The sequence below is a fragment of the Anolis sagrei genome, chromosome 11 (assembly GCF_037176765.1).
Source record: "Anolis sagrei isolate rAnoSag1 chromosome 11, rAnoSag1.mat, whole genome shotgun sequence".
In the NCBI taxonomy this organism is placed as follows: domain Eukaryota; kingdom Metazoa; phylum Chordata; class Lepidosauria; order Squamata; family Dactyloidae; genus Anolis; species Anolis sagrei.
Genome location: NC_090031.1, coordinates 33,110,985 through 33,136,739, shown reverse-complemented (window position 1 = coordinate 33,136,739; position 25,755 = coordinate 33,110,985). Strand labels below are relative to the sequence as shown.

Genomic DNA, 25,755 nt, shown 5'->3' with positions numbered 1-25,755 from the left:
TAGTTTTTGTTGTTATTCTTCTTCTTCTAGTTCTATGTATTGTTTATCTTATGTGTGGCGCTTCGGAGTGCTTTGTAAGCCGCCCCGAGTCCCTCCGTGAGATGGTGGTGGGGTACAAATAAAATATACTATTACTATTCTCATTCTATTATTTATTTATTTATTTTGTCTACTTCTACCCCGCCCTTCTCAACCCCCGAGGGGGGACTCAGGGCGGCTTATAAAAAGGCACAATTCGATGCCTGCACAGTAATACAGATAAAATATAGACAGCAATTAAAACCGTTTCGACAGTTAAAACAATCAATATACATCACAATAGATAAAAAACTAATCTTATGCTCAACGTTCGCAACTCGGAGTCCATAACTTCATTCCACATTTTCCATTCCTATCGGTCATCATTGTCCTTTATTTATCTATCTGCCAGATTGCCCGAACGCTTGGTCCCAAATCCATGTCTTCAATTTCCTTCTAAAGGAAAGGAGGGATGGCGATGATCTAATTTCCCCGGGGAGTTAATTCCACAGGTGAGGGGCCACCACTGAGAAGGCCCTGCTCCTCATCCCCGCCAGTCTCACTTGTGATAAAGGTGGGGCCGAGAGCAGGGCCTCCCCGGAGGACCTTAAACTCCGAGGTGGGACGTAGAGGGAGATGCGTTCTATGATTCTATGACTATCTCAGAGCCTAGATGGTCATCTGTTGGGAGGGCTTTGATGGTGCCCTTTACAGCAGAAGGGGGTTGGACTGGATATCCTTTAGAGTTCCTTTCCAACTCTAGAATTCTGTGATACAGAGGCAGGTGCATACAAATGTGCAAACCACTATATATACATACATCCAAGGGGCTGGACTAGATGGCCTTCGGGGCCCCTTCCAACTCTGATTCTTTCCTTTACCTTCCTGATGGAGTCAATCCCTGCCATTCTGAGGGAGGGTTAGTTTTAGTTAATATATGACGTGCTGCAGGTTGCATCACCGCATGGCTTTTCACCCAGTCCTGGGTGGGATTTCTCAACCGTTTGGGCAACCGACTCCTCCGTGGAAGGATTTGTCATGCATTTGTAATGCTGCTCCTCCTCCTCCTCCTCCTCCTCAGCCCTCAAAATACCGGTTTATGGAGAGGGTTGTGCGGTGTCTCCATTGGAGAAGGCGGCTTTTCTGCAGACCTAATGTCCCTTAATTGTCCCACTGACGCCAAGCTGCTCCTGAAATAACCTTGCATTGCAAGCAGGGCTGCTCATGCCGCAAAGGAATGGCGATGGGGAAACGCCACTCATATTTGCCTCCCTGACCCCAATAAATCCCTCTAATTCCTACTCTTAGGGCGTTTGTCTAGTCTCGAAAGTGAGTTGAGACTTTGGGAAATACTTAACCCTGTGTATGTGTGGAATTGTATTGTTTTGTAAGTGGTGGATGGTGGTGTTGATGCTTTCCTCCTGTGTAAACATCTCTAGTCATGGGATGAGTCTTAGGATCGTGGGATATATCGACATACACATCGTATATGTATACATATATACATGCCCTGTGTTGAATTCTATTTTGGGGTTTATATGTTGAAGGTTGTGAGTTGTACTGTTTTTAGCATAGTTAGTCGCTTTGGAAGAGGAAAGTGGAGGATAATCATAATAATGGAGTCTGACTTGCCCTACTACTACTAGTAGTAGTCAAATTAATAGTAATAATAATGCATAACTTTTCCAAATAATGGTAATAATAATACTACTACGACTTGTCCTAATAATAATAATAATACTAATTTGACTTGCCCTAATAGTAGTAGTAGTAGTAGTAGTAAAATTAATAGTAATAATAATGCATGATTTTTCCAAATAATGGTAATAATAATAATACTACGACTTGTCCTAATAATAATAATTTGACTCGCCCTAATAGTAGTAGTAGTAGTAGTAAAATTAATAGTAATAATAATGCATGACTTTTCCAAATAATGGTAATAATAATAATACTATGACTTGGCCTAGTAGTAGTAGTAATAGTAATAGTAGTAAAGTATTAAAATTAATAGTAATGATAATGTGTGACTTCTAACAATAGTAGTAAATAATAATAAAAGTAATAATAGTAACACTGTGACTTGGTAGTAGTAATAACAGTACTAGTAATAATACTAATAGTAGTGTGACTTGTCCAAATAATAATAATGTGACATGTCCTAAAAGTAGTAGTAAAATTAATAGTAATGAGAATAATGTGTGACTTGTTCTAATAATAGTAATAATAATAATACTGTGACTTGGCCTAATAGTTGTAGTAATAGTAATAATAATATTAATAATAATAGTATATTGCCCTAATAGTAATAGTAATAATAATAGTAGTAGTGTGACTTGTTCTAATAATAATAATAATAATAATAATAATGTGACTTGCCCTAATAGTAGTAGTAGTAAAATTAATAGTAATGATAATTATGTCTGACTTGTTCTAATAATAGTAGTAATAGTGTGACTTCTCCTAATAGTTGTAGTAATAATAATAATAATAATAATAATAGTATCTTGCCCTAATAATAGTAATAGTAATAGTAATAATAATAGTAATAATAATAGTAGTGGTGTGACTTGTCCTAATAATAGTAATAAAGTGAGTTGCCCTAATAGTAGTAGTAATAGTAAAAATAATGTGTGATTTCTTCTAATAAGAGTAAAAATAATAATACTCTGACTTAGCCTAATAGTAGTAGTAGCAAAAATAGTAGTAGTAGTAATCGTATTTATTTATTTGCTGTATTTATATACCACCCTTCTCAGCCTTCAGGTGATTCAGTAGTAGTAGTAGTAGTAGTAGTAGTAGTAATTTTTAAAAATATTTTTTATTTTATCATGGTTTAATACTAGTACCGTAATAATAATAATAATACTCTGACTTAGCCTAATAGAAGTAGCAGTAATAAAAATAGTAGTAGTAGTAGTAATAGTATTTAGTTATTTATTTGCTGTATTTATATACCACCCTTCTCAGCCCTCAGGTGATTCAGTAGTAGTAGTTCTAGTAGTAATTAAAAAAAATATTTTTATTATTTTATCATGGTTTAATACTTTTGTTATACAAGTAGTAGTAGTAATAATAATAGTAACTTGCCCTAATAATGATAATAATAGAGTATGACATGTCTTGCTGGTGGGACTGAAATTAGCAATGGACGGCGTCTTCGAATTTTATCATGGTTTAATACATTTGTTATCCAAGTAGTAGTACTACTACTAATAATAATAATAGTAACTTGCCCCAATAATATTAATAATAGAGTATGACATGTCTTGCTGGTGGGACTGAAATTAGCAATGGACGGCGTCTTCGAATACAATAGAATTGCGGAAACCCCCCCCCCCCCAACAACACACACCTTGTGTAACCTATTCTTGTTTAGAAAGGATGTGTATTACTTATTAGATGCCTACAAATATATTATAATGCATGCATTATGCTGATACGTTGCGCTAATTACAGGGGGCATGAGGGCATATTAGAATATATATTGCATCCTATATATTAGTATGGATAAATATTAATTGTCTGTATTGACGCGCCCCGTGTTGTTATTGTCCCTCCTGCAGCTTCCTCCTCCTCCTCCTCCTCTGTGTTGTCGCTTGCAGCATTCCCTCCTCCTCCTCTGCCATGGGGTCGGCTTCGTCCAAGGAGGACTCCGCTTCGGCCACGACCCCCGAGGCCTCGGTCCCCTTCAGCCTCACCGACGTCTTCCTCTTCTCCATCATCATCGGCCTCTTGACCTACTGGTTCTTCTTCCGCAAGAAGAAAGAGGAGGTCCCCGACTTCGCCAAGATCCAGACGCCCTCCCCGTAAGTCACATTCCCCCTGCGCTTCCCCCTTCGTTAGGCTTCGGGGAATTTCACTCTCCTTTGCATAAGGTTGTGGGTGAACTACAACTCCCATCATGCTAGGTCAACCCCCTGACACTCCACCAGTACTCAAAAGTTTGTGATGTTGGGAAAGGTTCCTTTAGATGCATCATCGGTGTCAATTTTTTTTAGTGGTACCAAATGCATAAGGTTGTGGGTGAACTACAACTCCCATCACACCAGGTTACCATCCCCGAAAAACTCCATCAGTACTCAAACTTTATGATGTTGGGCAATTCTGCTCTAGATGCATCATCAGTGTCAATTTTTTTAATGGTACCAAATGCATAAGGTTGTGGGTGAACTACAACTCCCATCACACCAGGTTATCATCCCCGAGAAACTCCATCAGTACTCAAACTTTGTGATGTTGGGCAAGGTTCCTCTAGATGCATCATCGGTGTTAATTTTTAATGGTACCAAATGCATAAGGTTGTGGGTGAACTACAACTCCCATCATGCTAGGTCAACCGCCTGACACTCCACCAGTACTCAAAGTTTGTGATGTTGGACAAGTCTACTCTAGATGCATCATCGGTGTCAATTTTTAGTGATACTAAATGCATAAGGTTGTGGGTGAACTACAACTCCCATCACACCAGGTTATCATCCCCGAGAAACACCATCAGTACTCAAAGTTTGTTATGTTGGGCAAATTTGCTCCAGATACATCATCGGTGGGGGTCAGTGTGCTCTCTGGCTGTAGGGTGAACTACAACTCCCATCATGCTAGGTCAACCCTCTGACACTCCACCAGTACTCAAAGTTTGTTATGTTGGGCAAGTTTGCTCAAGATACATCCTCGGTGGGGTCTAGCGTGCTCTCTGGCTGTAGGGTGAACTACAACTCTCACTATGGTGGATCAGTCCCCTCAAACCCCTCCAGTAGGTCAAGTTAGTCATGGGGGTTCTGTGCGCCAAGTTTGGTCCAGGTCCATCATCGGTGGAGGTCACTGTTTCTCTGCTTGTGGGTGAACTACAACTCCCATCATGCCAGGTTAACCCTTTGACACTTCATCAGTACTCAAAGTTTGTTATGTTGAGTAAGTTTGCTCCAGATACATCATCGGTGGGGTTCAGTGTGCTCTCTAGCTGTAGGGTGAACTACAACTCCCATCATGCTAGGTCAACCCCCTGACACTCCATCAGTACTCAAACTTTGTGATGTTGGGCAAGTCTGCTCTAGATGCATCATCTATGTTAATTTTTAATGGCACCAAATGCATAAAGTTGTGGGTGAACTACAACTCCCATCACGCCAGGTTATCATCCCTGAGAAACTTTATCAGTATTCAAAGTTTGTTATGTTGGGCAAGTTTTCTCCAGATGCATCATGGGTGGGATCCAGTGAACTCTCTGGTTGTAGGGTGAACTACAACTCCCACTGTGGTGAGTCAGTCCCCTCAAACCCCTCTAGTAGGTTGAGTCAGTCATGGGGGTCCAGGTCCATCATTGTTGGAGGTCACTGTTTCCCTGCTTGTGGGTGAACTACAACTTCCAGAAAGGAAGGTCACTTCCCTCCAAACCTCTCCAGTAATCCAATTTCAGCATATCTGGTATTCATACCAAGTGTGATCCAGATCCATCATCAGTAGAAGCCACCATTTCTCTGGTTGTGGGTGAACTACAACTCCCAGAAAGGAAGGTCAGTTCCCCCCAAACCCCTCCAGTTATCAAATTTCAATATATCAGGTCTGTGTGCCTAGTTTGGTCCAGATCCATCACTGTTTGGGCTCACAGTGCTCTCTGGGTGTAGGTGAACTACAACTCCCCCAAATCAAGGTGAATTTCCCCCAAAGACCTCCAGTATTTTTTTTTTCTGGTCATGGACGCTCTGTGTGCCAAGTTGGGTCCAATTCCATCATTGGTGGAGTTCAGGGTGATCTTAGATTTTAGGTGAACTATAAATCCCAGTACTTACAACTCCCCAAAATATCCAGGTCAACTCCCCTCCAAACCCACCAGTATTCAAATATGGGCATATTAAGTATGCACGCCAAGTTTGGTCCAGATCCATCCTTGTTTGGATTCATAGTGCGCTCTGGATGTAGGTGAACTACAACTCCTATAAATCCCTCCAAAGACTTCCAGTATGTTTTGTTGGTCATGAGGGTTCTGTGTGCCAAGTTACTTCCAGGTCCATCGTTGGAGGAGTCCAGAGTGCTCTTAGATTGCAGGTGAACTATACATTCCAGGACCCACAAATCCTATAAATCCTGGTGAATTCTTCCCAAACCTCTCTAGTATGTTCAGTTGCCAGTCAATTCCTCTGAGTAGGAAAGGGTGAAGGGAGAGGCAGTGGGTGGAGGTCATGCAAATTCCACACCAGTGGAGAGAGTCAGGAACACTGGGATGCCTGTGGTGGAGGAAACTTTGTGTTTCCTCCACCACAGGCATCCCAGTGTTTCTGACTCTCTCTCTCCATTGGTGTGGAATTGGCATGATCTAGGATAACCCAGATCTAGGGTTACCCAAGCTAACAACAACAACAACAACAACAATAATAGTAATAGTAATAATAATAATAATAGTAATAATAATAATAGTAATAATAATAATAATAATAATAATAATAGTAATAATAATGGCTTTCTCGTGTGTTGGAAAATATCCTGTTTCTGTGTCTCGATTTGCATTGGTCTTTTTTGTGTGGTTTGGCCGCGACTTTATAAAGACAGACAGAAAAAGCGCGCAAGGAATGGGTTTTGGTGCTTAAAATGTTGCGTCTATTTCGGTCCCAAAGGGAAAATGACAGCTTTTGGGTTTCCTTCCTTCCATCTCTGACTTAACTTGGAGTTAAATTGGGTGGTTGATTCCTGGAGGGGAGTCATTTGGCGCCGTTTTGGAGTGTGAATGTTGCCATTGGCCAGCTAGATTAGCATTGAATGGCCTTACAGCTGCAAAGTCAATCAGTGAGGGTCTCCGCATAGGGGTAGCCTGGCCTTTGTTGCCTCTGTGGAATAATGTCCAGGGTAGGAGGATGAACAAACTCTTGTCTTTTGGAGGCAAATGTGAATGTTGCCATTTCCAGCTTGCACTGAATGGCTTTGTAGCTGCATAGTCAATCACTGAGGGTCTCTGCATAGAAATAGCCTGGCCTTTGTTACCTGGAGACACCCCCTGTGGAATAATATCTAGGGTGAGAGAAAGAAATTTTGCCTGTTTGAAACAAGTGTGAATGTTGAAATTGGACAGTTTGAGTAGCATTTAATAGGACAGGCTGTGGAATAATGTCTCGCCCTGGATATTATTCCACAGAGGGTGCCTCCAGGCAACAAAGGCCAGGCTACCTCTATGCGGATAACCTCACTGCTTGACTTTGCTGCAGCTGCATGGCTATTCAGTGCTAATCAAGCTGGCCAATGGCAACATTCACTCTTGCTTCCAACAGAGAAGAGTTATTTCTCCCACCCTGGATATCATTCCGCAGAGGGTGCCTCCAGGCAACAGAGGACAGGCTACCTCTTTGCAGAGACCCTCACTGCTTGACTTTGCATCTGCATGGCTATTCAATGCTAACCATGGTGGCCAATAGCAACATTCACCCTTGCCTCCAACAAACAATACACTGGACGCCATTCTACAGAGGGTGCCTCCAGGCAACAGAGGACAGGCTACCTCTTTGCAGATACCTTCACTGCTTCACTTTGCAACTGCATGGCTATTCAATGCTAATCAAGCTGGCCAATGGCAACATTCACACTTGCTTCCAACAAACAATACATTGGATGTCGTTCCACAGAGGGTGCCTCCAAGCAACAGGAGACAGGCTACCTGTGTGCAGAGACCCTCACTGCTTGACTATGCAGCGGCATGGCTATTTAATGCTAATCAAGCTGGCCAATGGCAACATTCACATTTGCCTCCAACACACAAGAGTCTGTTCTCCTACCCTGGATATTATTCCACAGAGAGTGCCTCCAGGCAACAAAGGCCAGATTACCTCTCTGCAGATACCCTCCCTGACTGACTTTGCATCTGCGTGGTGGCCAATAGCAACATTCACCCTTGCCTCCAACAAACAATACACTGGGATGTTGTTCCAGAGAGGGTGCCTCCAAGCAACAGGAGACAGGCTACCTCTTTGCAGAGACCCTCACTGCTTGACTTTGCAGCTGCATGGCTATTCAATGCTAACCATGGTGGCCAATGGCAACATTCATCCTTGCCTCCAACAAACAATACACTGGACGCCATTCTCCAGAGGGTGCCTCCAGGCAACAGAGGACAGGTTACCTCTTTGCAGATACCCTCACTGCTTGACTTTGCAGCTGCAAGGCTATTCAGTGCTAATCAAGCTGGCCAATGGCAACATTCACACTTGCTTCCAACAGAGAAGAGTTCATCCTTCACCCTGGACGTCATTCCACAGAGGGTGTCTCCAGGCAACAAAGGCCAGATTACCTCTCTGCACATACCCTCACTACTTGACTTTGTACTTGTGTGGTGGCCAATAGCAACATTCACCCTTGCCTCCAACAAATAATACACTGGATGTCATTCCATACCTCTATATAGAAACCCTCACTGCTTGACTTTGCAGCTGCAAGGCTATCCAATGCTAATCAAGCTGGCCAATGACAACATTCACACTTGGTTCAATCAGGCAAGAGTTCTTTCTCCCATCCTGGACGTCATTCCACAGAGGGTGCCTCCAGGCAACAAAGGCCTGGCTACCTCTTTGCAGATACCCTCACTGATTGACTTTGCAACTGCGTAGCTGCTTCATGGCTACACTGGAAAACTTTGTTTTTCCTCCCTGCTTGTCTCGACTGCGACAGTGGCAAGAATGGGTGGGTGTGGGGGGAAACAACCCCCCACCCGCGACCCCTTTCCTTTCTACCCTTTCCGAAAAGGGCTCTGATGTCACTCCAGTTGCGTTGGAAACCTGGCGCTCTCTCCGTCCCCACATCTGAGTGTCAGAAGGGGGAGAGAATGCATTTGCCGCCGTCGTGTTCCTGTGGCTTTCCCTCTGTCCCCTCCCTCCCTTCCTTTCTTTCTCTCCCTTTCTTCTTCTCCTTCATTCCTTCCTTCCTGCCTCCGCCAGATGTGGAAGTCCTTGGGAGGAGGAGGAGAGCGCTCTGGGGATTGGGGCTGGGGGACCCAAGGCAAAAGGACGGGGTCACCATGAGAAATAGGGTTTGATCTTCTCCCCCACCCCAAAAAAAGATCCCTCTGCAAAGTATGGGGTGCCCCTATTCCTCCCCCCAAGAAGAGGGGCCCACTGGGAGGTAAGTCGTCATTGTTGTCCTTGCCTTGGCTTTGGCTTTGGAGAGATTCGGAAGACGTTGTTGTCGTCCTCGTAGGATGCCAAGGCTGTTGTTGTTTTTTCCTCGGCTTCTGGGAAGTCCAGCAAAGCTGCCGAGGGGTTTCGAGGTTTCGCAATCTCTCTCTAGACTCGGGACAGCTTGTTCCCATTTGCCTGTTCTTCTCCCTCTCCTTCTCTTTTCCAAACTCCAAACTCTTTTCCAGCTGCGGGAAATGGATTGGTATGTTTTTCCCTCTTGGCATGGGATGTTTGCCATATGTGTCGGATACCGCGCTGAATCCCTTTGGGGAAATTGGGTGGTCTACAAATAAATTATTATTATAACAAATTATATTATTATTATTATTATTATTATTATTATTATTATTATAATATTAATAATATTATTATTAATTTATTATTATTATAACAAATTATTATATTATTACATTATTATTATTATTTTATACTACTAGACGAACCCTGCCACACGTTGCTGTGACCCAATCTGTGTATATGTATTTTGTGTATTTATATATGTGTATATATACTCAGGGGTATATATACACATATATAAATACACAAAATACATATACACCGATTGGGTGTATATGTAGGGGTGACAAAGGTGGTATATGAATACTGTAAATAAAATAAATTATTATTATTATTATAACAAGTTATTATATTATTACATTATTATTATTATTATTATTACTATTATTATTATTATTATTTTATACTACTAGACGAACCCTGCCACACATTGCTGTGGCCCAATCTGTGTATAAGTATTTTGTGTATTGTGTATATATATATACTCAGGGGTATATATCACATACATAAATACACAAAATACATATACACACAGATTGGGTGTATATGTAGGGGTGACAAAGGTGGTATATGAATACTGTAAATAAAATAAATTATTATTATTATTATTATAACAAATTATTATTATATTATTAATATTATTAATAATTTATTATTATTATTATTATAACAAATTATTATATTATTACATTATTATTATTATTATTATTTTATACTACTAGACGAACCCTGCCACACGTTGCTGTGGCCCAATCTGTGTATAAGTATTTTGTGTATTGTGTATATATATATACTCAGGGGTATATATCACATATATAAATACACAAAATACATATACACTCAGATTGGGTGTATATGTAGGGGTGACAAAGGTGGTATATGAATACAGTAAATAAAATAAATTATTATTATTATTATTATTATTATAACAAATTATATTATTATTATTATTATTATTATTATTTTATACTACTAGACGAACCCTGCCACACGTTGCTGTGACCCAATCTGTGTATATGTATTTTGTGTATTTATATATGTGTATACATACTCTGGGGTATATATACACATATATAATTACACAAAATACATATACACAGATTGGGTGTATATGTAGGAGTGACAAAGGTGGTATATGGATACTGTAAATAAAATAAATAACAAATAAATATATGTGTGTTTGCCTGTATCTATGTGGTTTTGTGCATGCGTTGTAATGTCATTTTTATTTTTTTGGCTTTGTAAGTCTCTTCCGCTGTGTTTTTCAATGTTTTTGCGAGTGATGGTCACTTGTTGGCCTGAGAGGTGTCTTGTGTCCAAATTTGGTGTCCATTCGTCCAGTGGTTTTTGAGTTATGTTAATCCCACAAACAAACAAAGATTACATTTTTATTTATATAGACTAGCTGTCCCCTGCCACGCATTGCTGTGGCCCACATGGGGGTTCTGTGTGGGAGGTTTGGCCCAATTCTCTCGTTGGTGGGATTCAGAATGCTCTCTGATTGTAGGTAAACTATAAATCCCAGCAACTACAACTCCCAAATGTCAAGATTCTATTTTCCCCAAACTCCACCAGTGTTCACATTTGGGCATATTGAGTATTCGTGTAGAGTTTGGTCCAGATCCATCATTGTTTGAGTCCACAGTGCTCTCTGGATGGAGGTGAACTACAACTCCAAAACCAAAGGACACTGCCCACCAAACCCTTCCAGTATTTTCTGTTGGTCATGGGAGAACTGTGTACCAAGTTTGGTTAGATCACCAAGCCTTTGTGGCTTGGAGGCACTCTATGTGGAATGATGTCCAGGGTGGGAGAAAGACCGCTTGTCTGTTGGAGGCAAGTGTAGATGTTGCCATTGGCTGGCTTGATTAGCATTGAATGGCTTTGCAGCTGCAAAGTCAAATTGGCCAGCATGAGTAGCATTGAATGGCCTTGCAGCTGCAAAGTCAATCAGGGAGGGCGTCTTCATAGAGGTAGCCTGGCATTTGTGGCTTGGAGGCACCCCATGTGGAATGATGTCCAGGGTGGGAGAAAGGCCGCTTGTCTGTTGGATGCAAGTGTAAACGTTGCCATTGGCCGGCTTGATTAGCATCGAATGGCTTTGCAGCTGCAAAGTCAATCAGGGAGGGCGTCTTCATAGAGGTAGCCTGGCCTTTGTGGCTTGGAGGCACCCTATATGGAATGATAATGTCCAGGGTGGGAGAAAGACCGCTTGTCTGTTGGAGGCAAGTGTGAATGTTGCCATTGTCTGGTTTGATTAGCATTGAATGGCCTTGCAGCTGCCTTTATCTCCCGTGCGTTCAATGTTGGGGGATGATGGGACATGTTAGAGACGCAGCAGCCAAGCCAATCCAGTCTTCCTACATAATCTTCTTCCAGAGCAGGATTATCCCTTTCATTTGGACTCTTATCAACACATTCACACACCCCCCCCCCCCCCAATATCTCATCTTTGAAGACACAACCCAAACCCTCCTAACAGATGGCCATCCATCTTCTGGTTCAGAGCCCAACGCTTCTCTTTTTTGTCTCTCTTTTAGAGGGCAGACGACGAACGACAGCAGCTTCATTGAGAAAATGAAAAAGACGGTAAGTTTGGAGAAAGCAGCGGTGCATTAATTATTATTATTATTATTATTGTTATTATTATTATTATTATAGTACTGTTATTAGTATTATTATTATATTTATTAATTGGAGCCCCCAGTGGCGCAATGGGTTAAACCCTTGTCCTGGCAGGACCGAAGCCCAACAGGTTGGAGGTTCAAATCCAGGGAGAGTGGGTTGAGCTCCCTCTGTCAGCTCCAGCTCCCCATGCGGGGACATGCGAGAAGCCTCCCACAAGGATGGTACAACATCAAAACATCCAGGCGACATCCCCTGGGCAATGTCCTTGCAGACAGCCCATTCTCTCACACCAGAAGCGAATTGCAGTTTCTCAAGTTGCTCCTGACACAAAGAAAAAGTATTAACTTACAGTATTTATTATCACTCCAACCCGGGTGTGGGTTAAACCGCTGAGCTGCTGAATGGTTGGCGGTTTGATTCCAGGGAGTGGGGTGAGCGCCTGCTGTTAGCCCCAGCTTCTGCCAACATAGCAGTTCAAAAACATGCAAATGTGAGTAGATCGATAGGTATCACTTCTGCAGGAAGGTAATGGCGCTCCATGCAGTCATGCTGGCCACATGACCTTGGAGGTGTCTACGGACAACGCCGGCTCTTCGGCTTAGAAATGGAGATGAGCACCAGAGTCCCAGAGTCGGACACAGCTAGACTTAGGTTGGCGGTTCGAATCCAGGGAGTGGGGTGAGCTCCCGCTGTCAGCCCTAGCTTCTGCCAACCTAGCAGTTCAAAAACATGCAAATGTGAGTAGATCAATAGGTATCACTTCTGCGGGAAGGTAATGGCGCTCCATGCAGTCATGCTGGCCACATGACTTTGGAGGTGTCTACGGACAACACCGGCTCTTCAGCTTAGAAATGGAGATGAGCACCAGAGTCAGCTTCAACTAGACTTAATATCAAGGGGAAACCTTTACTTATTATCATTTACAGTCCTCAAAATGTAATAATAATAATAGAGTAAAATACTGTAATTATTATTACATTATTTTACACTATTTTTGATTATTATTGCATTTATTATTTTACTTTATTATTGCATTTATTGTTTTACTCTATTATTACATTTGTTACTCTACTCTATTATTACTGTTATTGCATTTCCTTTATTTTACTTTATTATTATTATTATTATACTTATTATTTTACTCTATTATTGTAATAATAAATAATAATAATAATAATAGGGTAAAATTCTGTAAGGAGCCTCCGGCGGGAAGGTAACGGCGTTCCATTCGAACCAGGCTTTTGAGGGTCTCACTCGGTTGCCTTTGATGTTTCCTTCCCAGGGGAAAAACATCGTCGTCTTCTACGGCTCCCAGACAGGGACGGCCGAGGAGTTCGCCAACCGCCTCGCCAAGGACGCCCATCGCTACGGGATGCGGGGCATGTCTGCTGACCCCGAGGAGTACAACTTGGTACATTCCCCATTATTTCTCATTTCGGTTTGTACAGACTGAGACCTTTCTCCCTCTGACTGTCAGACTGAGACCTGTATGAATCACATTGGAGGACCTAGTAATGCCTAGAGAGGACTTACTAAGTGATCTGTTTGGACTGTATGGTATGCTTCTGCTCTGTTTCTCACTTCCGCTGGGACTTCACAGCCTTGACGTTTGTTCTTTTCTTCCCGCAGTCTGACCTGAACCGCCTCCCCGAGATCGACAAATCCCTGGCGGTCTTCTGCATGGCCACCTACGGCGAGGGAGACCCCACGGACAACGCCCAGGACTTCTACGACTGGCTGCAGGAGACGGACGCCGATCTGTCCGGCCTCAAGTTCGCGGTGAGTCCTTTCCTCCCCTCTCCCAATTCATTCCTGGGACTGGTTAGATCACCACTTTAAGCTGTTGGGATTGGTTGTTTTGGAGTTCCTTGGTGGAGAGGCCTAGTATCTCCCCAACTACAGATCCGTGGCAAATCCTTCCAAATCAAAAATTTCTGCTGTAGCTTGGGAGTCAAACAGTGCTCTGTTAGATAGAAATGGCAAAGCATTTCTAATCCTGGAGAAAAACACTATTTGATGAACGTGGTTGGTTGGTAGCACCTTGGTAGTGACTGAATGTCATGATGCAATACCTAAGGGAATGTGGTAATGGCTGAGTCATAACCATGTGAGGGTTATTGCAAAGGGGTCGCATCAGCCAGTTATTTGTCGTGTCAGGGCAACCAGTCAATTATATTACATTTCTAACAGAACAAAGCAAACAAACAGACAAAATACAAAATGTGTGAGTTTGGTAGTGGATTAAATGTCCTTTGACCAGTATCTGGCCACTTGGAGTGCCTCTGGTGTTGCTGCAAGAAGGTCCTCCCTGGTGCATGTGGCAGGGCTCAGGGTGCATTGCAGCAGGTGGTCAGTGGTTTGCTCCTCTCCACACTCGCATGTCGTGGATTCCACTTTGTGGCCCCATTTCTGAAGGTTGGCTCTGCATTTCATGGTGCCAGAGCACAGTCTGTTCAGTGCCTTCCAAGTCGCCCCGTTTTCTGTGTGCCCAGGGGGGAGTCTCCCATTTGGTATCAGATTCTGGGTTTGAGCCTGCCACTTTTGGACTCTCGCTTGCTGAGGTGTTCCAGCGAATGTCTCTGTAGATCTTAGAAAACTATTTCTTGATTTAAGTCATTGAGGTGCTGGCTGATACCCAAACAGAGGATGGGCTGGAGATGTCTCTGCCTTGGTCCTTTCACTATTGGCTGCTACTTCTCGGCGGATGTCAGGTGGTGCAATACCAGCTAAGCAGTGTAATTTCTCCAGTGGTGTAGGGCACAGACACCCCGTGATAATGCGGCATGTCTCATTAAGAGCCACATCCACTGTTTTAGCGTGGTGAGATGTGTTCCACACTGGGCATACATACTCAGCAGCAGAGTAGCATAGTGCAAGGGCAGATGTCTTCACTGTGTCTGGTTGTGATCCCCAGGTTGTGCCAGTCAGCTTTTGTATGATATTGTTTCTACACCCACTTTTTCCTTGATATTCAGGCAGTACTTCTCATAGGTCAGAGCACGGTCCAGAGTGACTCCCAGGTATTTGGGTGCGCTGCAATGCTCCCGTGGGATTCTTTCCCAGGTAATTGTCTGTTCTTAAGGTGAAAAGCACATGTCTCAGTGTGATTGACACTTGCTATCCAGCTTGCAATGGTTCAGGGAGGTTATCTAAGGAGGATGAAGGAATCCATCTTTCTCTCTCCTGCGTGACTCAGTGTGAGTGACATTTGCTACCCAGTTTGCAGCGTTTCGGGGAGGTCGTGATTTGGAAACTATAAATCACTTCATGTACCAGCAAATCCCATGACACGCTCAACTTGGAGATAGTAGAGCAAGTGATACAGTCGGGGAGAATAGGTAAAGGGTCAGCACAGGAACGTTGAGTCACTCCAAATGGGTTCACGTCTTTGAAGGCCAGATTATGAAGCGAAGGATTTTGTTTTTTTCGTGTCAGGAGCGACTTGAGAAACTGCAAGTCGTTTCTGGTGTTGAGAGCATTGGCGGTCTGCAAGGACGTTGCCCGGGAAACGTTACCCGGATATTTGATGTTTGTCCATCCTTGTGGGAGGCTTCTCTCATGTCCGTGCATGGGGAGCTGGAGCTGACAGAGGGAGCTCACCCGTGCTCTCCCCAGATTTGAGCCTCTGACCTGTCGGTCTTCAGGGTTTAACCCATAGGGCCACCGGGACTCCTACAGAGGGTGCAGATGGGGAAACGCGGCACAGAATAGGTAAAAGAGGCAGCGCAGGAATACCTGGCTACTCCAAACAGATTCGAGTCTCCAAGATTAGGAAAACTCCATCCAAGGATATTAAAAGAAGTGGTGGAAATCTCTTCGGAGCAATCCTTTTTTGAGAATTCCTGGAAACCCCATCAGATTGGAAGAAGGCCAGTGTTGTCCCTATCTTCAAAATATGGGGGGAAAGGGGACCAAAACAATGTCATCCTGACATCGAAAGATTCTGGAGCAGATCACGAAAGAGACAATCTGCAAGCACTTAGGAAGGAATGCCGGGCTTGCAAAAACAAGTTACTTTGCGGGAGGGTTACTACCCACAGGAGCCGCCCCTCCAGCCGTCTTTTGGGGAAGTTCCTTTTCCCAGGCTCGGGGATTGGGAAAACTGCCCGAGACCCATGTCTGCTTCGGAGTGCGTGCGTCACCGAGGAAACAATGCGTGTATTTATAGACGCAGATGGGCTCCTTAGCGGGCCGAGGGTCGGCTAATTGGGTCTCCATCCGTCTCGGTCCCAATTTAGTCGCTCTTTTGCGGTGCTTCAGTTCTTAATTGGCGGGAGTAATGAGGCGAGGAGAAGCTTGGCCGGCTCTCAGGACCAAACTGAAGGAGGCACGTCTCCGGCGCAGAGGCGGCTCGCTTTGTCCAATTAGGGCACACAAATTAAACCCTTTTGGGGTTCCATCCCAACTTCCTGAAGGTCTCCAAACATCCCAACCGCTTCCCTATGTGTCAGGATCCTGTGATTAGGATCTACGATGCTTCATATATCCATACGGCTATCTTCTACTAGTGTTTATCCCCAGTGTTGCCCATGTGGCATTGGAACCATTGCCTGCCTGTTTTCCCCATTCTCCAGCTCTTAGAAAAGAGTGTCTCCGTTGGTAATGCTGTGGCAATCGTGGGCAAGCTCTCCTTGCAAGTTTCCTTTCTTTCTCCCTTTCCCTTATGAACCTTCTCCCTCTCTATTCTTCCTTTATTTTCTCCTTCCCTCACTTTCTGCATACACCTTCCCTCCTCTCCTTCTTTTCCTCTTTCTTTTTTTCTTCCTTTCCTTCCCATCTCTAATACCTTTTCTCCTTTCCCTCCTTCCTTTCTTCCTCTTCCTTTCTTTTCCCCCCTTTCCTTCCCATGTTTCATACATTTTCTCCTTTCCCTCCTTCTTTCCCTCTTCCTTTTTTTCTTCCTTTCCTTCCCATCTCTCGTGCCTTTTCTTCTTTCCCTCCTTCCTTTCCTCCTTTTCCTTTCTCCCTCCTTCCTTTCTCCCTCCCTCTTCTTTTCTTTTTTTCCCTTTCATTTCCTTCTCTCAGACCTTTTCTCCTTTCCCTCCTTCCACGCCTCCTTTTTCTTTCTCCTTCCTTCCTTTCTCTTCCCTTCTTCTTTCTTCCCTTCCTTCCCTTCTCTCATATCTTTTCTCTTTTCCCTCCTTTTGTTCCTCCTTTTTCTTTCTCCTTCCTTTTTCTTCCTTTCATTCCCCTCTCAGACCTTTTCTCCTTTCCCTCCTTCGTTTCCCCTTTTATTTCTCCTTTCTTCTTTCTTCCTTTTCTTCCCATCTCCCAAATCTTTTCTCCTTTCCCTCCTTCCTTCCCCTCTTCCTCTTCCTTTCTTTTCCCCCTTTCCTTCCCATGTTTCATACATTTTCACCTTTCCCTCCTTCTTTTCCTCTTCCTTTTTTTCTTCCTTTCCTTCCCATCTCTCGTGCCTTTTCTTCTTTCCCTCCTTCCTTTCCTCCTTTTCCTTTCTCCCTCCTTCCTTTCTCCCTCCCTCTTCTTTTCTTTTTCTTCCTTTCATTTCCTTCTCTCAGACCTTTTCTCCTTTCCCTCCTTCCATTCCTCCTTTTTCTTTCTCCTTCCTTCCTTTCTCTTCCCTTCTTCTTTCTTCCCTTCCTTCCCTTCTCTCATACCTTTTCTCTTTTCCCTCCTTTTGTTCCTCCTTTTTCTTTCTCCTTCCTTTCTTTTTCTTCCTTTCATTCCCCTCTCAGACCTTTTCTCCTTTCCCTCCTTCCTTTCCCCTTTTTCTTTCTCCTTTCTTTCTTCTTTCTTCCTTTTCTTCCCATCTCCCAAATCTTTTCTACTTTCCCTCCTTCTTTCTCCTTCCTTCCTTCCTTCCTTCCTTCCTTCCTTCCTCTTCTTTTTCTTCCTTTCCTTCCCATCTCTCATACCTTTTCTCTTTTCTCTCCTTCCTTTCCCCCCTTTTCTTTCTCCTTCCTTTCTTTTTCTTCCTTCCCTTCCCATCTCATACCTTTTCTCCTTTCCCTCCTTCCTTTCCCCCTTTTTTCTTTCTACTTTCTTTCTTCCTTTCCTTCCCATCTCCCAAACCTTTTCTACTTTCCCTCCTTCTATTCCTCATTTTTCTTTCTCCTTCCTTTTTTTTCTTCCTTCCCTTCCCATTTCACACCTTCTCCTTTCCCTCCTTCCGTTCCTCCTTTTTCTTTCTCCTTCCTTTCTTCCTTTTCTTTTCTTCTTTCTCCCTTTCCTTCCCATCTCCTATACTTTTTCTCCTTTCTATCTTTCTATTCTTCCTTTTTCTTTTTCCTTCCTTTCTTCGCCTTCCTTCCTTTTCCTTCCTTTCCTTCCCATCCCCCAAACCCTTCCACCTTTCCCTCCTTCCTTCCTTCCTTCCTTCCTTCCCTTCCCATCTCTCAAACCTTTTTCTTCGGAGCATCCCAGCAGGAGGGAACTTGGTCCTGAGTTTTGATTCTTTGGGCTCAGCCTCCTGAATGGCTTCTCCTCTTCTCACTGTCATTCAGGTCTTTGGGCTCGGGAACAAGACCTACGAACACTTCAACGCTATGGGGAAGTACGTGGACAAGCGGATGGAGGAGTTGGGAGCCCAGCGGATCTTCGAGCTCGGCTTGGGTGACGACGATGGCAAGTGAGTGGCCCCATTCAGTTTTCTCCTGGAGTATAAATAAACATAACAGTTGGGCGAGTGGGCTTAGTGACAAAAGATCTTCCCCATTAAAGTAGCAGCAGCGTGACCCAGCACCAGGAGCCCAACGTGAAAAAGAACAACAACACACAGACCAATGTTATCCATAGGAGGCTTTTCTTTGTAGTAAAATAATATGGTTGCAATATTTACAAGAACAAGGTTTCCATAACACAGAAATAGTTCGACCTTCACACTGGAGCTTCACACATGAGGCTTTCTCATAATGAGGCCTTCCTCACACTCTAAGGCCTTTCCCCCACAGTGAGGCCTACTACCACTGAGATCTGTTCTCCCACTGAGGTTTATCTCAGACTGACAGCGAACTCTCACTGGGGTAAACTAACACAGAGGCCTACAGAGAAGCCTCCTCACACAGACTGAGGCGTTATCTCACAGACAAAGGCCTACCTCGCACTGTGAGGTGTTCTCTCAGACTGAGACCTTTCTCCCTCAGACTGTGAGGCCTACCTCACAAATGAAGGCCTACCTCACAATGTGAGGCCTTCTCTCAGACTGAGACCTTTCTTCCTCTGAGGTTTGCCCCAGACTGTGAGGCCTGCCTCACATTGCGAGGCCTTCTCTCACAGACTAAGGCCTGCCTCACGCAGAGGCTTCTCTTACAGACTAAGGCCTACTTCACACTGTAAAGCTTTCTCTTAGACTGAGACCTTTCTCCCTCCGAGGTTTGCTTTGGACTAGGAAGCCTACCTCACACAGAGCCTTCTCTCACAGACTAAGGTCTACCTCACACTGTGAAGCTTTCTCTCACAGACTAAGGCCTGCCTTACACTGTGAGGCCTTCTCTCAGACTGAGACCTTTCTCCCTCCGAGGTTTGCCTCAGACTGTGAGGCCTGCCTCACATTGCGAGGCCTTCTCTCACAGACTAAGGTCTACCTCACACTGTGAAGCTTTCTCTCACAGACTAAGGCCTGCCTTACACTGTGAGGCCTTCCCTCAGACTGAGACCTTTATCCCTCTGAGGTTTGCCTCAGACTGTGAGGCCTACCTCACACTTTGAGGCTTTCTCTCACAGACTAAGGCTTACCTGACACTGTGAAACTTTCTCTCACAGACTAAGGCCTACCTCACACTGTGAGGCCTTCTCTCAGACTGAGACCTCTCTTCCTCCAATGTGTGCCTCAGACTGTGAGACCTAGCTCAAACTGTGAGACTTTCTCTCACAGACTAAGGCCTACCTGACACTGTGAAGCTTTCTCTCACAGACTAAGGCCTACCTGACACTGTGAAACTTTCTCTCACAGACTAAGGCCTGCCTCACACTGTGAGGCCTTCTCTCAGACTGAGACCTCTCTTTCTCCGAGGTGTGCCTCAGACTGTGAGACCTAGCTCAAACTGTGAAACTTTCTCTCACAGATGAAGGCCTACCTGACACTGTGAAGCTTTCTCTCACAGACTAAGGCCTACCTCACACTGTGAAGCTTTCTCTTAGACTGAGACCTTTCTCCCTCTGAGGTTTGCCTCTGACTATGAAGCCTTCCTCACACAGAGGCTTTTCTCACAGACTAAAGCCTACCTCACACTGTGAAGCTTTCTCTCACAGCCTAAGACCTGCCTGACATTGTGAGGCCTTCTCTCAGACTGAGACCTTTCTCCCTCCGAGGTTTGCCTCAGACTGTGAGGCCTACCTCACACTGTGAGGCTTTCTCTCACAGACTAAGGCCTACCTGACGCTGTGAAGCTTTCTTTCACAGACTAAGGCCTGCCTCACACTGTGAGGCCTTCTCTCAGACTGAGGCCTTTCTCCCTCCGAGGTTTGCCTCAGACTGTGAGGCCTACCTTTCTCCTTCTGAGGTTTGTCTGAATCCCCAGATTTCCAGACTAACTCTATAGATGCTTCTGATGCTTCTTCACATCAGTCAGGAAAGCCTTCACGGGTTTTGGAGCTACCGAACTACCAAATCAAAGTAGTGTGTTCCAAAGCAACGCGGAAGGATTTTGTTTGGGGGTCTTGATAACTTGCTTTTGTGTTGCTTTCCCTCCCAAACAGCCTGGAGGAAGACTTCATCACGTGGCGGGAACAGTTCTGGCCGGCCGTCTGCGAACACTTTGGCGTGGAGGCGACGGGAGACGAATCCAGGTCAGTACGTGCATGTGGACGTTGGGATGCATGGGCTTGGAGCTGGGATGGGTTTTGCAAGGGCAGCCTAGAACCCTAGAGGTGGAAGAGACTCCAAGGGCCATCTAGCCCACCCCCAGATTCCAAAGCAGCGGAAAACAAGCCTTGCTCCCTCTTCCTTACGTCAGCCTCCTTCTCCGTTCTCCTCCTGCAGCATACGCCAATACGAGCTGGTCGTCCACACGGACATCAACGCAAACAAGGTTTACACCGGGGAGATGGGCCGGCTGAAGAGTTTCGAGAACCAGAAACCGTAAGTGAAGACATACGGGCAGGATCATGCGCAACATGCGCCATTTAGGGCTCAAGGATCCCCCAAAGTATCCCAAAAATGCACCCCTCATTCAAATGGGACCATTTTGGACTGGGACAAAGTGTAATATGATCTGACATGAGGCTAGAAGAATGTGAATGTATATTATTGTGGGTTTAAAATGTTATTTTATGCTGTTTTATACTTATTTGGATGGTTGTTTACATAATGTTAATATGTTGTAAGCTGCTTTGGGTCCCGTGAGGGAGAAAAGCAGGATATACATATTAATTTATTATTATTATTATTATTATTATTATTATTTGGCCTCCAGAAGGTGGACTTCTCCACTAAGACATACTTTGTGTCCATACTGCTCTAGGGAATCATATCTATTAAAACAAGTCTCGTTTGGAAGGGCTGCGAACTAAAATAGAATCTTAGTTCAAAGAGACCTCAAGGGGTCACCATCAAAACCCTCCCAGCAGATGGCCATCCATCCTCATGGACATCAGACGCTTAATGGAGAAATGGGGCTGTATACTAATAGGATTCTAGAGTAGGAAGAGACCCCCAAGGGCCATCCAGTCCAACCTCCTTCTGCCAGGACACAATCAAAACCCTCCCAGCAGATGGACATCCATCCTCATACACATCAGACGCTTAATGGAGAAATAGGGCTCTAGACCAATAGGGTTCTAGACCCCCAAGGGCCATCCAGTCCAACCTCCTTTTCCAGGAAGGAAGACACAATCAAAACCCTCCCAGCAGATGGACATCCATCCTCATAGACATCAGAAGCTTAATGGAGAAATAGGGCTGTAGACCAATAGGATTCTAGACCCCCAAGAGTCATCCAGTCCAACCTCCTTCTGCCAGGAAAGAAGACACAATCAAAACCCTCCCAGCAGATGGATATCCATCCTCGTAGACATCAGAAGGTTAATGGAGAAATAGGGCTGTTGACCAATAGGATTCTAGAGTTGGAAGAGATCCCCAAGGGCCATCCAGTCCAACCTCCTTCTGCCAGGGCACAATCAAAACCCTCCCAGCAGATGGACATCCAGCCTCATAGGCATCAGAAGGTTAATGGAGAAATAGGGCTGTAGACCAATAGGATTCTAGACCCCCAAGGGCCATTCAGTCCAATTTCCTTCTGCCATGAAGGAAGACACAATCAAAACCCTCCCAGCAGATGGACATCCATCCTCATAGGCATCAGAAGCTTAATGGAGAAATAGGGTTGTAGACCAATGGGATCCTAGAGTTGGAAGGGACCCCCAGTCCAACCTCCTTCTGCCAGGAAGAAAGACACAATCAAAGCCCTCTGGACAGATGGCCATCCAGCCTCTGCTTCAAGCGTTTTTGGTTTCTTTCCAGGCCGTTCGATGCCAAAAACCCCTTCTTGGCTCCTGTGATGGTGAACCGGAAGCTGAACCAAGGTGGGGAGCGGCACCTCATGCACCTCGAGGTGGACATCACCGGGTCCAAAATCAGGTAAGTGTGGCAGCAGAGAACACTCCAGATTTACACTTAGGTCACATGATTTTTGTTCCTGGGTTACAAATATCATTTCCTAATTGCTTCTATTCAAACAAACAAACAAACAAACATGGGAAAAATTTATTAAACTGTATTTTGTTGCGTAGTGCTGTTGTTGCTATTGTTATTATTGTTATTATTATTTTGAAATCTTCTAGGTACGAGTCCGGGGACCATGTGGCCGTCTACCCCTGCAATGACACTTCGCTAGTGAACCAGCTGGGAGAGATCCTGGGCGCTGATTTGGATACAGTCATTTCCCTAAACAACCTGGATGGTGAGTGTCAGGACCAAACTATATTCTTGTTGTTGTTGTTGTTAGCTTTGGTACGTGACGTTGCCCGGGTTATTTGAAAAAGTCATTTTTTTAATTGTACCAAACGCATATGGTTGTGGGTGAACTACAACTCCCATCTTGCCAGGTTAACCTCCTGACACTCCATCTGGTCTCAAAGTTTGTTATGTTGGGCAAGTTTGCTCTAGAGTTGAAGTCCAAAACACCTGGAGAGCTGGAGTTTGCCCATGCCTGGTATAGAGTATTCCTATCATATAATCATATAGGCATTATATACTGTACATTTTCTATCTGAAGCTGTCCCTATTTCTATCCAACCCACGTATTATTATAGATATAGATAATTATTATTATTATGTCTATTTTCTATCTTATTCTGTCCGTATTTCTATTCAACCCACTTATTATTATTATTATTATTATTATTATTATTATATAGTCTATTTTCTATCTTACTCTGTCCCTATTTCTATCCAACTCACATATTATTATGGATTTAGATTATTATTATTATTATTATTATTATTATTATTATTATTGGTATATAGTCTATTTTCTATCTGACTGTCCCTATTTCTATTCAACACATGTATTATTACGGATATAGATTATTATTATTATTATTATTATTATTATTAAGTCTATTTTCTATCTGACTCTGTCCCTATTTCTATTCAACCCACATATTATTATTATTATTATTATTATTATTATTATTATTAAGTCTATTTTCTATCTGACTCTGTCCCTATTTCTATTCAACCCACATATTATTATCTATATATATAAATCTGTTAGGTTGGTTCAACCGGACAGCAAAACTCCACAACCCCCCAACGAAACTTAACCAAAATTCCCATGCCCATAACACAACCCACAAGGTACAAACATATCTACGCAAAATGAAAAACAACACAACAACACACTCACAAAACGGCAAAACAACAAAACTAAAAAAAAAACCCAACGAAACTTAACCAAAATTCCCATGCCCGTAACACAACCCACAAGGTACAAACATATCTACCCAAAATGAAAAACAACACAACAACACACTCACAAAACGGCAAAACAACAAAACTCACAAACCCACCAACGAAACTTAACCAAAGTTCCCATGCCCATAACACAACCCACAAGGTACAAACATATCTACTCAAAATGAAAAACAACACAACAACACACTCACAAAACGGCAAAACAACTGAGCATGCGCATTGGTGCCCAGCCGCAGGTTCCCTGGTGCACGCACACAGCCTTCCAGCCAACGTTCCCTCTGCAGAAGCCATGCCCACTCCAAGCCCCTCCGCGCCGCTTCCCACACACACACACCCCCTGCCGCACGCACACACACAACCCCACGCTCCATCACTCCCCCCGCCGCCGCACACACACACGCAACCCCACACTCCATCACTCCCCCCGCCGCCGCACACACACAATCCCACGCTCCATCACTCCCCCCGCTGCCGCACACACACACGCAACCCCACTCCCCCCGCCGCCGCACACACACACGCAACCCCAGGCTCCATCATTCCCCCCGCCGCCACACACACACGCAACCCCACGCTCCATCACTCCCCCCGCCGCCGCACACACACACGCAACTGCACGCTCCATCACTCCCTCTGCCGCCACACACACGCAACCCCACTCCCCCCGCCGCTGCACACACACACACACAACCCCATGCTCCATCACTCCCCCCGCCGCTGCACACACACACGCAACCCCACGCTCCATCACTCCCCCCGCCGCCGCACACAGACACGCAACCCCAGGCTCCATCATTCCCCCCGCCGCTGCACACACATAATAGTCCAGATATCTACCTCAACTTTGATAAGTTTTACTATAGGCCACAGCAACGCGTGGCAGGGCACAGCTAGTTATTATTATTATTATTATTATTAAGTCTATTTTCTATCTGACTCTGTCCCTATTTCTATCCAACCCACATATTATTATGGGTATAGATTATTGTTGTTATTATTATTATTGTTGTTGTTGTTGTTATATAGTCTATTTTCTATCTTACTCTGTCCCTATTTGTATCCAACCCATGTATTATTATGGATCTAGGTTATTATTATTATATAGTCTATTTTCTATCTTACTCTGTCCCTATTTCTATTCAACCCACTTATTATTATTATATAGTCTATTTTCTATCTGACTCTGTCCCTATTTGTATCCAACCGAAATATTATTATGGATATAGATTATTATTATTATTATTATTATTATTATTATATAGTCTATTTTCTATCTGACTTTGTCCCTATTTGTATCCAACCCACGTATTATTATTATTATTATTATTATTAAGTCTATTTTCTATCTGACTCTATCCCTATTTCTATCCAACTCCCGTATTACTATGGATATAGATTATTATTATTATTATTATTATTATTATTATTATATAGTCTATTTCCTATCTGTCTCTGTCCCTATTTCTATCCAACCCATGTATTATTATGGATATAGGTTATTCTTATGGGTATAGATTATTATTATTATTATTATTATTATTATTAAGTCTATTTTCTATCTGACTCTGTCCCTATTTCTATCCAACCCATGTATTATTATGGATATAGATTATTATTATTATTATTATTATTATTATTATTAAGTCTATTTTCTATCTGACTCTGTCCCTATTTCTATCCAACTCACGCATTATTATGGATATAGGTTGTTGTTGTTATTATTATTATTATTATTATTATTATTATTATATAGTCTATTTCCTATCTGACTCTGTCCCTATT

The 25,755-nt window shown here is 43.6% G+C and overlaps 1 protein-coding gene across 4 annotated transcripts in view; it reads left to right on the top strand.

Annotated features, from left to right (window-relative positions):
* Window positions 1-25,755, top strand: part of POR (cytochrome p450 oxidoreductase) — a 58,032-nt gene that overhangs the window by 22,188 nt on the left and 10,089 nt on the right. For 3 of the 4 annotated variants that reach the window (XM_060756729.2, XM_060756730.2, XM_067472171.1), the window contains exons 2-10: window positions 3,585-3,827; window positions 12,011-12,059; window positions 13,381-13,509; window positions 13,728-13,877; window positions 18,563-18,687; window positions 20,757-20,846; window positions 21,040-21,138; window positions 22,519-22,635; window positions 22,839-22,957. In XM_060756729.2, the coding sequence (XP_060612712.1) occupies window positions 3,646-3,827; window positions 12,011-12,059; window positions 13,381-13,509; window positions 13,728-13,877; window positions 18,563-18,687; window positions 20,757-20,846; window positions 21,040-21,138; window positions 22,519-22,635; window positions 22,839-22,957 (1,060 nt within the window). In that variant the 5' untranslated portion in view covers window positions 3,585-3,645. Of the gene's footprint in view, window positions 1-3,584; window positions 3,828-9,043; window positions 9,118-12,010; window positions 12,060-13,380; window positions 13,510-13,727; window positions 13,878-18,562; window positions 18,688-20,756; window positions 20,847-21,039; window positions 21,139-22,518; window positions 22,636-22,838; window positions 22,958-25,755 lie in introns of those variants that run through there. The other variant, XM_060756731.2, reaches the window with a different exon arrangement.